This window comes from Trachypithecus francoisi, unplaced genomic scaffold (assembly GCF_009764315.1).
Source record: "Trachypithecus francoisi isolate TF-2019V2 unplaced genomic scaffold, Tfra_2.0 Contig00586, whole genome shotgun sequence".
In the NCBI taxonomy this organism is placed as follows: domain Eukaryota; kingdom Metazoa; phylum Chordata; class Mammalia; order Primates; family Cercopithecidae; genus Trachypithecus; species Trachypithecus francoisi.
In genome coordinates this window covers 6,374,694-6,388,069 of record NW_022680749.1, presented here as the reverse complement: position 1 = coordinate 6,388,069, position 13,376 = coordinate 6,374,694, and the positions used below count along the sequence as shown (strand labels likewise).

The window sequence follows — 13,376 nt, the reverse complement described above, 5'->3', positions numbered from 1 at the left end:
TCCTTTTCTCTGCAGCCTTGCCAGCATCTGTTGTTTTTTGACTTTTTAGTAATAGCCGTGCTGACTGGTGTGAGATTGCATCTCATTGTGATTTTAATTTGCATTTCTCTGATAATTAGTGACGTTGAACATTTATCCATATGTTTGTTGCTTGCTTGTATGTCTTCTTTTGAGAAGTAGCTGTTCATGACCTTGCCCCACTTTTTAATGGGGATGTTTTGTTTTTCTTGTTGACTTGTTTAAGCTCCTTATAGATTCTGGATATTAGACCTTTGTCAGATGCACAGTTTGTAGATATTGTCTCCCATTCTGTAAATTGTCTATTTACTCTGTTAATTAGTTTAATTAAATCCCATTTGTCTATTTTTGGTTTTGTTGCATTTGCTTTTGAGGTCTTAGTCATAAATTCTTTGAATATGCCAATGTCCAAAGGAGTTTTTCCTGGGTTTTCTTCTAGTATTTTTATAGTTGCAGGTCTTACATTTAAGTATTTAATCTATCTTGACTTAATTTTTGTCTATGGTGAAAGGTGGTGTTCCAGTTTCATTCTACTGCATATGCCTAGCCAGTTTTCCCCCACATAATTTACTGAATAGGGCATCCTTTCTCCATTGTTTGTTTTTATTGACTTTGTCAGGATCAGTCAGTTGTAGGTATATGGATTTATTCTGGGTTCTGTATTCTGTTCCATGGATCTTTGTCTATTTTATACCAATACCATGCTGTTTTGAATACTGTAGCCTTGTAGTATACTTTGAGTTTGGGTAATGTGATGCCTCCAGCCTTGTTCTCTTTGCTTAGGATTGCTTTGGCTAATTAGAATTGTTTTTTCTAATTCTGTGAAAAAATGATGTAGGTAATTTGGTAGGAACTTCACTGAATCTGTAGATTGCTTTGGGCAGTATAATCATTTTAACAATATTGATTCTTCCTCTGTATGAGCATGGGATGTTTTCCCATTTGTTTGTATCATCTATGCATTCTTTCATCAGTATTTTGTTATTCTCCTTGTATAAATATTTTACCTTATTAGTTAAATGTATTTTTAGATATTATATTTTTTTGTGGCAAATGTAAGTGGGATTGAGTGTTTGATTTGGTTCTCAGCTTGAGTGTTGCTGGTGTATAGGAATGCAACTGATTTTTTTGTGCATTAGTTTTGTATCCTGAAACTTTACTGAAGTCATTTATCAGGTCTAGGAGTCCTTTGGAGCAGTCATTAGGCTTTCTAGGTATAGGATCATGTCATCAGCTAGCAGAGATAATTCTACTTCTTCTTTTCCTGTTTGTGTTACTTTTATTTCTTCTTCACACCTAATTGCTCTGACTAGGACTTCCAGTAGTATGTTGAATACGAGAAATGAAAGTAGACATCCTTGTCTTCCTCCCATTCCCAGGGAGTGTATTAGTCCATTTTTACACTGCTATAAAGAACTGCCAGAGATAATTTATAAAGTAAAGAAGTTTAATTGACTAACAGTTCTGCATGACTAGGAATGCCCCAGGAAACTTACAATCATGGCAGAAGGGGAAGCAGGCACTTCTTACATGGCAGCACATGAGAGCACCTGTGAAGGAGGAAACGTCAAACACTTAAAAAACCATCAGATCTTGTGAGAACTCACTGTCATGAGAATAGCATGGGGAAAACTGTCCCCATGATCTAATCACCCCCCACCTCCAACACGTGGGGATTGCAATTTTCGATGAGATTTGGGTGGGGAAGAACTCCTCAACTGTGTTTTGGAATGAGTTGGGGAAGAACTCCTGCTCAGTGTTTTGGAATCGTTTCATTGAGATTGGTACCAGCTTCTTTGTAGGTCTGGTAGAATTGGCCATGAGTCTGTCTAGTCCTGAATTTTTTTTGGTTTCTAGATTTTTTATTACTAATTCAATTTTCTAACTCATTATTGGTCTGTTCAGCATTTTACTTTCATCCTGATTCAATCTTGTGAAGTTGTGTGTTTCCAGGAATTTATCCATCTCCTGTAGGTTTTCTAGGTGGTGTGCATAGAGATATTCATAATAGCCTCTGAGAATCTTTTGTATTTATGCAGTATCAGTTGTAATGTCACCCTTGTCATTTTTTTGATTATGCTTATTTGAATATTCTTTTTCTTGGTTAATGTAGCTACTGGTCTATCAGAGTTGTTTATCCTTTCAGAGAACCAACTTTTCATTTCATTGGTCTTTTGTATATTTTGTTGGTCACAATTTTATTTCATTCTGCTCCGATCTTTGTTAATTCTTTTGTTCTTCTAGCTTTGGGTTTGGTTTGTTCTCGTTTTTCTACTTCCTTTAGATGTGACATTGGGTTGTTAATCTGAGATCTTTCTATCTTTTTGATGTGAACATTCAGCAGAATAAACTTTCCTTTTAGCCCTGCTTCTGCTGTATCCCAGGGATTTTGGTATTTTGTTTCTATTTTCACTTGTTTCAAAACATATTTTGATTTGTGCTTTAATTATTTTGTTTACCCAAAAGTCATTCAGCAGCAATTTGTTTGTTTGGTTTCCATGTACTTATGTGGTTTTTGATAGTTCCTCTTGGTATGATTCCTGATTTTATTCCACTGTGGTCTGAGAAGATGCTTGATATGATTTTGATGTTTTTAAATTTATTGAGATTTTCTATATGGTCAATCATATAATCAATTTTAGAGACTGTTCTGTGCACAAATGAGAAAAACGTACATTCTGTGGTTGTTGGGTGTAGTGTTCTATGGCATTTACTGGGTTCATTTGGTTAAGAGTCCAATTTAAGTCCAGATTTTCTTTGTTATTTTCTGCCTCAGTGTTCTCTCTAGTGCTATCAGCATGGTGTTGAAACCCCCCACTATTATTGTAAGTCTGTCTATCTCTTCACTTAGGTCTAGTAGTATTTGTTTTCTGAATCTTGGTGCTCCAATGTTGAGTGAACATATATTTAAAATAGTAGAATTTTCTGATTGAGTTGAACCCTTTATCATTATATAATACTCTTCTTTGTCTTTTTTTTTTTTGATATGGTTGTTTTAAAGTCTCTTTTATCTCACACAAGAATAGCAACCTTTACTCTTTTTTGTTTTCCATTTGTGTGACAGATTTTCTCCATTCTGTTATTTTGAGACTGTGGCTGTAATAATGTGTGACATTGGTCTTTTGAAAACAGTAGATGGTTGGGTCTTGTTTTTTTTATTCTAGTTTGCCGATCTGTGTTTCTCAGGTGGGGCTTTTATGCTGTTATGTTCAAGGTTAATATTGATATGTGAGGTTTTGTTCCTGCCATAGTGTTAGCTAGTTACTTTGTAGTCTCAGTTGTGTAATTGCTTTATAAGATCTGTGTACTTTGGCATTATGTGTGCTTTTGTGATAGCAAGCATCGTTCTTTTGTTTTCGTGTTTAGAACTTCTTTGAGCTTTTCTTGTAGGACTGGTCTGGTGATGAAGAGTTCCCTTAACATTTTCTCATCTGGGAAAACTTTATTTGTCCTTCATTTATGAAGCATAGTTTGGCAGGGTATAAAATTCTTTACTTTTTTTTTTCCTTAAGAAAAAAATATAGAAATATACCCCCAATCTCTTCTTGCTTGTAAGGCTTCTACAGAGAAGTCTGCTGTTAGTCTAATAGCATTTCCTTTATGGATCATCCCATTTTTTCAGCTGCCTTCCTTTGAGATTTTTTTTTTTTCGTGTTGATCTTGGATAGTCTGATAATTATAGGTCTTTGTGGTTATCATCTTGTGTAGTATCTTGTGGGAGTTTTTTAAATTTCTTATATCTGGATGTTGACGATTCTAGCAAGGTTAGTGAGATTTTTCTGAATTACTCCCTCAAATATATTTTCCAGGTTGCTTTCTTTTTCTTCTTCTCTCTCAGGAATACCAACCAGTTGTAGGTTTGCTCACTTTACATAATCCCATATTTCTCAAAGGCTTTATTCATTTTTCTGAATTCTTTTTTATTTTTGTCTGATTGGATTAATTTGAAAGACCAATATTCAAGCTCTGAAATTCTTTCTTCTGCTTGGTCTAGGTTATTGTTAAAGCTTCCAACTGTATTTTGAAATTTTTTCAGTGAATTTTTTTCATTCCAGAAGTTCTAATTGTTTGGGTTTTTTTGTTTGTTTTTTGTTGTTGTTTTTGTTTTTGTTTTTGTTTTTGACACAGCTATCTCATCCTTTATATCCTGAATTGTTTTTCTAGTTTCTTTGTATTGGATTTCAACTTTCTCTTGGATCTCATTGAGTTTCCTTAAAATCTATATTTTGAATTATTTATCTGCCATTTCAGACTTTTCATTTTTGTTAGGACCTATTGCTACAGAGCAAATGAAATACTTTGGAGGTGTCAATCCACTCTGAGATTTTTTACTGCTAGAGTTCTTGCACTGATTCCTTCTCATATGAGCCAGCTGTCACTGTTTATTTTTTTATTTGCTGTCATTTGGATAGGACTTTTACATTTTGTAATTCTTTTTAATCTTGTGGGTACGTTGTATGTTGCGTATGATCATTTGGCCTCCTTTCCAGGTGCTTTCAGAGGACCAAGGTGCTGTATGGGTCCTTCATTGTGGATAGCTTTTGTGTGGTGGCTTTCTCAGATGCTGCTTGTTGTAGCAATGTATTCGACATATGAGCCAACACTCTATCTACTGTTTGGCTGAGGGTGTGGAAGTCTCATCACATGCACTAGCACTCAGCCCGTCTGGCAGCAGGTGTTTTATTTGTTGGTGGAGTTCAAGCTCTAGTCCAGTAGGTGGCACTTACGAGTAAGAGCTGGCCCACCCACAGGTAGATTGATGGTGAGTGGGAAGCACCTGCCCTGATACAGAGGCGAGGAGATTTTGTTGGAGCATGCTGAGATCTTTGGGGAAGGAGCAGTGGGGGAAGTGCACCAGCTCCAGGAATGCCAGCTGCTTCCCCTATCACACCATGTCACAGGGCTCACAAACTTCAGTTCATAAAGACTTTTTCCTTTGGTTCCCAGTTGCAATGTGGCTATGGGCTACTGATATACCATTTTGGCAGCTACCACCAAGATGGGCTTGGGGCAGAGCCTCTTCCTCCAGTCCAGAGCAGACAACTCTGTGGCTTGTCTGTCCTCCATTGCCAGGATGCTGCTGTTTTGTGTAGGGTCAAGGAGTTGGGCCCTGCCCTTTGTGCAAGCCCAAGCAGCACAGGCTCACTTTCAGCAAGTGTGGAGTCACTACAAAAAGTGTGATAAGTGCTTTCTCCAGGTGCACATAAACCAGCCCCCAGCCAAGAGAACTACTACTGCATCCTCAACAGTGCTAAAGCTGGCAAGGGGTGGATGATTCCCTCTCCACAACCCTTCCTGATCCATCAGTTCTACCCCCTTCACAAATTGGTGCCACTTACTTCATTTCCTTTGTCCCAAGGGAGACTTTAGTGGGCTATGCTCCCCGTTCTCTTCAAGGCAGCCCACCAAGGGTGAGCTCTCCAGGGCTCCCACAGCTCCACAGGGACCCACCAGCCCCCTGTGTTTGCCAGAGACAGAGTGGGTTGTGGGGTATGTTTGTGGGGAATCTCGTGGTGTGGTGACTCAAGGGTGGAGATTCCCTGGGCAGGGCAATGTCCCACCGCAGGTGCACAACCAGCATGACTCAGTTCGGCCATGTCAGTTCAGGTCTGAGGGGAGTATAGGCATGCTTAACATGAGCTGGCCACTTGGTTCTCTGCCCCTGGAAAATTTCCCCAAGTCACCACTGACAGCATTGCCCTTGATCCAGAGGGCAGAGGGGCTCCCCAACAGTTTGACAGTCAGTGAATTGTTGCAGGGGTGAAGGGAGCAGAGAAGCACTCCCACTACCCCTTACCAAAGGGTTCTGAGTTCCTCAGGGGTCAATCTCTGCCAGACCCTTGCTGCTTTTTTTTCCCTGTATCTCAGCTTTTTCCCCTGGGCATTCCGACAGGTCCTGGATCTCTTCTGTCAGTTTTTCATTTGGAACTTGTCCATTCACAGGTAATGTTGATCTTTCTGAAAAGATCTGTCATCTGATGTCACTAGACAGGCATCTTGAAAACCAGCAGCTTGATAGTGGCTGTTATAGAACAAAGTGAACGTACTCAATGCTACTGAACTGTATACATAAAATAGGTTAAAACAGTAAATTTTATGTTATGTATATTTTACAAAACACACAAAAAATCAAATCCTGCTCTGCCTATACCCAGGAATAGTCTTCCATTGTCCCTGGGGTGTTGATATAATGATCAATCTTAATGCTTTGAGAGAAGTCAATTCTGTTATCCCTTTCCAAAGCTGCTCTTTCAACAGTGGAGAGGTGAAAACAAGAATATTACCGAGGAATGCCTTCTGTTTGTGTAGCACTTTATGTTTGAAGGAAGGCTTTTATGTGGGTAATTCATTTAATCCTCATAGCAGGCTTGTAAGGTCAGTAGTGTTGCTCCCTTTTAATTGATGGAAAAAAGTGAAGCCTGAGAGATTAAGTTGTCCACGATTACAGGGCTACTGAAGGTTGCAGAGGTTCAAATACTTATCTTCTGACTCTATAGCCATTGATTTCCCAAAGTAGAGAAATAATTGTCAACTTACTATGAGCTTTACATTTAAAATGCCAAAAACTAGGTAATATTCTTGTTAAACTGAATAAAGAAAAGAAAAAGAAAAGTAGCATCATTAACTTCTCCATGACCAAGGAATAATGATTATGTGAATTTATGCTCTAAATCCTATTAACATATTTGTGGCTTTTTATACTGCTCTATTTTCAAACTTTGGTCACGTTTAAATTCTGCTTGGCTCTTTGTATTTTTAGACTTTAGCTTCTGAAAATATGCTCTAATTTAGGGTTGGGGGAGCTTTTCCCAAAAACTTACTGTTTTCAGTCATAGCTATTCAAATTTTCATCTAAATTTTCAAAATAAATATACGATTCCAATAAAAATAAGTAGCCAGGTTGTTCTCTCATTGTTATGCAAGAACTATTTCACTTTAGGTCTTAAATTTCATTTTTTATTGCTCTCCGTGGAGTGGATGGTTAATGTAAATGGAAGAAACCTGGCATCACACCATCACTGGTCTTAGTGATTTTATGAGTTCCCCCTAGAATAAATAGCTGGGTCAGTGCAACCTCCCAATTCTCAGCATGCAGCTAGCATTCATTTTCCTGTGAAGCCTGCCATGGATAAGTCAACTCAGAGCCTCAACTTCCCTGCTTCAGAATGCTGACCTAGTAGTTTTCTCTGTTGCTGGGAAGATGTGGTACTGTATGTGTCTCACGCGTCCATGTGAAGAGACCCCCAAACAGGCTTTGTGTGAGCAACAAGGCTGTTTATTTCACCTGGTTGCAGGTGGGCTGAGTCCGAAAAAGGAGTCAGCAAAGGGTGGTAGATTATCATTAGTTCTTACAGGTTTTGGGATAGGCAGTGGAGTTAGGAGCAATCTTTTGCAGGCAGGGTTTGGATCTCACAAAGTACATTCTCAAGGGTGGGAAGAATTACAAAGAAACTTCTTAAGGGTGGGGGAGATTACAAAGTACATTGATCAGTTAGGTTGGGGCAGAAATAAATCACAATGGTGGAATGTCATCAGTTAAGGCTATTTTCACTTTTGTGGATCTTTAGTTACTTCAGTCCATCTGGATGTATATGTGCAGGTCACTGGGGGATATGATGGCTTAGCTTGGGCTCAGAGGCCTGACAGTATGGAAGAGGGGTGGCACTGATAACCTGTCACTGTGAACAAGCCTCCCTTAGTTTATTAACTGATAACATAAATAACACTTCCTAAGGCAATATGCAACAGATTTCTCACTGTGGTAGTATTCTGTGAAAGAAATTGAGATTTCCCACTCCTGGGTCCTTCCCTCTATACAGAACCTGTAAAGTCTTTACTGACAGGTTACACATTGAACATTCAAAGAGATGGCCCCTGTTTCCTCTTGCAAGTTGTTTCAGCTACTGTGAGGTGAAAATACTGTACAGTCCAGCTTACCGTTGTATTTACTGCACAAATTCTGAATTCAGGTCCCTCACCTCATGTACGTGAAACTCTTTGGAAGCATTCACTGCACTTTAAAAAGTCTGCAGCATGTTGGGACTCTCTTCTCTTGTGTTTTGCCATAAAATTCATAAGCCAGGGTTCCTTGTGCTGAGTGCAATGGAAAAATGAAGTACTTTCATAAAACATGACTCACACCTATAATTTAGGCAACGCTCAGGAAGCTTTACCCATGTATCTGGCTTATTGCTTCCATTCCCATAGCTTACATTTATTAAGCACCTACTCTGTGTCAGAAACTCTGCTGAGTATTTCATGTATACTATGTTATTTAATGCACATCATAGACCTATGTGGTGGCTACTAACTTATTCTCATTTAAAAAAAAAAAAAACAACCTGAAATGTAACTGAAATGTAAAGAGATTAAGCGGGCACATAGTGAGTAAGTGGCTTATGTCAACTCTTTCTTTCCTGTGTCAATTGTACTGCTGTAACTCAACTAGATCATTGTATTACCTTTTACAATCCCAAGTTAAAGAATTTCCAGAATCAGGTTTGACATCTCCTATCAGTGCCTTACACACCTTAATATTCTCTTCTCTCAGGAGGGGGAGGTTCCAACTTTCATATTATATTCGTATGTTTTACATCTATCATTGTTTTCCTCTCAGCTTTCTCTTATGCATGATTCAAACAAATAATAGCAGACAAATTCTTGTTAATATTCTTCCAAGACGGTGCTTTCTAATGTCTCAGTTACTTATGTTTCTTTCAACTCAGACTTTATTTGATTGCTCTATATTCTACTAAGGAGTGAATGATACAAAGCAGATATTCATTATTTGTGATTACGAACAGACAGCAAAAAAATCAATGACAAACAAAAATGGAAAGTTGCTTCATGTTTTGAATGAGACAGACTTTTATTTTTAATGCTGATTAAAACATAAAGAAATGGCAATTAAAACATAGAGAAGAATATTATGAGGACAAGTCTGTTTTTAGAGAGGAGCTTGGTTTCTTTTTGTTCTGACATTTGTGTAATTTCAACAAAATATATTTCAACCCATTAAGCATTAATTGAATGAGACAAGTATTTATTGAATATCTACTTTGTTCTCAGAATTTATGAAGATTATAGATTCTGTATTAAAAAATGGACCCTGCCCTGAAGAGCTAGAAATTTTGTGAATAAGAGAAGACAAACCTAAATATAATTATATCCAAGGCAGTTCATATTAAATGAACTTCTACCCTTTCTTCCAGTTCTTTAGCAATATCTGACAATCTGTTCACTAAAACTTCTCTTTAATCTGTCTTCCTTTTCAGAGAAGTTTGATTTTGAATTTCAGAAATGCCTAATTTATGCTTTAAAGATTAGAATAAGTTTTTCCTCCATTTATTGCTTGATTATTGTGATCAATTCTTTAGTTTGAATTGCAATCCTGAGAGATGCTTGCCTCCTACCCACTTTAAGATGCATCTTTATGATCCTCTTATGCCACAGAGTCATCAGAAATTGGGCCTTCCCTCGTGATTCACACCACTGTCCCATTTGGAGTTACATACTTGGAACACAGCATTGAGGATGTGCAGGAGTTAATCTTCCAGCAGCTGGAAAACATTTTGCCAGGTTTGCCTCAGCCAATTGCTACCAAATGCCAAAAATGGAGACATTCACAGGTAATCAAATAATCCAGTGGTCTAAGCACAACAATTTTCTTAATAGGCTAACAGAACTGATGTTACTTCTTTATCCTTTGCATTCTCTAGTAAAAGAAATTAACTATGTGATCTTTAGAGCAAATATGTGGTTGCCCAACACATAAATATAACTTCTGCGGGTTTTATTGTCCTGCTGTTTCTCAACAAGAAGTGCATACAATTTTCACCAATGTTATCTTCAAATTCTATCTCAAGACTTACAAACCTTGATATTCTGAGGTCTTCTCTTCAGACAAGGCAGCTTATATCTCCAAATGCAGCTGTTTCTTTGGACTTCTTCTAGATCAGTACTGTGAATACTTAGAAACCACTATAACTTCCCAAAATTTTGCAATATGTCAAATTAACCTTGTAAGTGTATTTTGCTACCACAATTTTCATTTTTATTAAGTTTCCACTTTGGTTTTGACTGCTGCCAGCTGAGCTCTTTGTGGGAGAGAGATAAGTACCTGCATGGGACAGCTAGTTGAGCTGTTTTTCAGGGTTAGATTAAACCTGCTGATCACTCTACTAGTTCAAACTTAAAGCTCCTTATACTAAGTAAATGTTGACTTTTTCTGAAAATTTCTGCATATTTCAATGGAAGTGAGTATTCGTAGAAAAAGCCTTTTGATCCGTAAACTCAGCAGTAAAGTCATTTAGGGGACAATGAAGCAAAGGGCAGATACAGGAGAAAAAGCAGTGAGTTTTCCATTTTTTTCCTGGGATTTCTGAGCTTGTTGACGAACTGATTTATCATCCCTATTGGTTAGCCAAGCTGTGAAGCCTTTAGAAAAAGTGGTGTTGTGGGAAATTGCAGTTGGTTTTGTATATTTTAAAGGGCTTTCCAAAATCAGAGGAAATAGTAAATTACTTCCTAAAATATTGCAGCAGGTCTATGTTTTACTCTTATCTTCTCAAGTTAAATTATACAGTGAACCTTTGGGGAAAATATTTACTTAAGCACATCATGGTCACTTTAGAAGACTTTACTTTTTCCTTTTAAAAGCATTGAAAAATCTAAATAGCTATTCTCTTTAAGTGATATTGAACTCAATTTTAAGTTGGCTTGAATAAGAAAACAGGGAAATAATCTTGTTGATATATTTTGAAGCTAGATATATTACACATCAAGTCGCTTTGTGATTTATAAATACTCCTTTAAAAGAAACATTCGTTTATGAGGTTTCCTCTCATGCCTTTCTTGTAATTTATTAATAAACTGAAAAAGTGGGTTTAAAAATCTACTTATTTCTTAATATTTGATGTGTTAATAAAAATAGATTTGTCCTAATCACAAAATGGCCTAATCAAAGTTGTGCAATATCACAAACTTTGTTTTTATTAAACAAAGATTTAATAAAAATCTTTGAACACAATGTACCTCCAAACCCTAGCAATAATTTTGTTACAATTTGGATGTTGAAATTATCTCACTATATTTACAACTCTGAAGTCATGAAGTCTACATTGGCTGCAAAACCTGAAAAGGAGTAAGTTATCATGCAGACTTAGAAGTTTGCATGTTCCACTATTCATATACTTCTCATAGTACCTTGAGGATCATTTTACAGAACGTAACATTCATTTATGGTAGAAATGTGGGAGGGTAGGGGACATGTTAGAAATCTCTATACCTTCCTCTCAGTTTTGCTATGAATCTAAAACTGTTCTGAAAAAAAAACAAGTGAAGTCAATTTAAAAATAGAAAAAATTCAAATTAAAAATGTATCTAGTGGTAAAGATAAACCCTAAATAGATTATTTTAAATATGTATTTTTTAAAAGCAGTCTTATGAGTTTGTTAGTTTTAGAAAAACTATAGTGATGAGCACACGAAGCCTCACAGAGATGAAATAACTTCCTTAAATCCCCCCAGGTAATAATGACGAAACCAGTCTACCTGCCTCTCAAATCCTTCCATCCTCTTCACCCACCTTATATTTCCTATTGTTGTTGTAACAAATTCTCAAAAACTTGGTAGTGGGAAACAACACACATTTATTATCTTACATTCCTGGAGGTAAGAGTCGAAAATGGGTCGCACTGGAATAAAATCCAGGTGTGGCCAGGGCTGCATTCCTTTCTAGAGGCCCTAGGAGAAAATCCATTTTCTTGCCTTTGTCATCTTCTAGAAGCTGCCCACATTCCTCAGCCTCAGACCCCTCCGATCTTCAAAGCCAGGTCAAATCCTTCTTCCCCTCTGACCTTTTCCTCTGCCTCGCTCTTGTGATGACATTGGGCCCACCTGTGTGATCCAGAATACTTACGCCATCTCAGGTTCAGCTGACTCATAATTTTAATCCATCTGCAACCTAAAATCTTCCTTTCCATTGACATAACATATTTGTAGGTTCCAGGGATTAAGACATGGATGTCTGTGATAGGGGCATTACTTCTGCCTGCCACACCCTCCTTTCTCCCAAATCCCCTGATGGACCCCTTAATGAGGCATTGTTTCCCTCTTCCTCATAAAACCTCTGGAGAGAGCATCAGCCCTATAAGACTCAAGCCACCCTAAGGGAACAGCTGCTATCTGCAAGAGATAAGAGGAGTATTTTGTGTGGGGACAGTTTCTGATTTCCTTGGTGTTGCTCTCCCAAGCCTAGTGCTGTTCCTAATGTCGCATATCCATATCCACAATTGCAGCAGTGGGGTAAAAAATGTTTTTTCATGTATTCATTTGGTAACTCACTTATTCAATAAGCATTTAATGAATGCCTACAATATGCCTAGTACTCTGCTCAGGAAACCCTAGAGACTAATATTTGCTGACGGCCTTCTCCTAAGACTCGAAATTGAAGTTTGTCTTGGGTAAGATAATGGTGCATTCTTGTGGGTGCTGCTCTTAGGAAAGAGGCAGGTGAAGAAAGAAGGCGTTTTTTGAAAGACTTAGGAACTGTTTCTGTGCATCCCATTTTTAATTTGAATAAAGCACTTGAGTAGGTGGTTCAAACAAACAGAAAAGCAATGGCAGATTTTTTGTGGTTCTCAGTTCCTCCCTTTTGCAGCTATTTGCCTTCCATAATTTAAATGTTTTGCCAGTTAATATGACTTGATTCTTAGTCGGTTATGCATTGAATTAAGGTTTCTGTAACAAGGATGATAGATTAACTCTTTCACTAGAAGCAGAATTACTGAAAATGTCTTTCCATGTACCTTGACAGGGGACATTTAATCAGTTTGATAACCCTAATACTCTGACCATTATTTTATGCTGTGTTTTCCTTCGTTTCAGTGTCTATCATGATGTCCTTCTCAAACTATAGTAAATTTCTGCTTTGCATTCAGGTTTAGCTCAAATTTTCCCCATCTTTCTTCAATTCCAGAAAATGTTAGTGGCCCTTTTCCTTTCTTTATTTAACACTGTCATGATTACTTTGTTTTTTAGTCTCCAAATGTACATTCAGATACCAAGGAAATCAGGAGAGGAACTTAGGGGGAGGAAATGAATGAATAGATTGAAATTCAATATCTTTGGAAAAATAAATGGATGTGGATGTGGACTACCTTGTAAGCTTGTACAGTGCAATTAGAAATCAGTTATCTTCTATAGTTATATATCTTCATTTAATATTTTGCCCTGAGCTTGAACCTTTTCTCTTTCTTTTGTTTTGTTTTGTTTTGTTTTGTTTTTTTCAGAGGTAGGATCTAACTCTCACTCAGGTTGGAGTGCAGTGCATGATCAGAGCTGACTACAGCAGCCTGC

At 37.5% G+C, this 13,376-nt stretch overlaps 1 protein-coding gene across 2 annotated transcripts in view; it reads left to right on the top strand.

Annotated features, from left to right (window-relative positions):
- RNLS (renalase, FAD dependent amine oxidase) overlaps window positions 1–13,376 on the top strand; it is a 332,009-nt gene that overhangs the window by 281,237 nt on the left and 37,396 nt on the right. For both annotated transcript variants that reach the window (XM_033215708.1, XM_033215705.1), the window contains exon 6: window positions 9,472–9,647. In XM_033215708.1, the coding sequence (XP_033071599.1) occupies window positions 9,472–9,647 (176 nt within the window). The remainder of the gene's footprint in view (window positions 1–9,471; window positions 9,648–13,376) is intronic.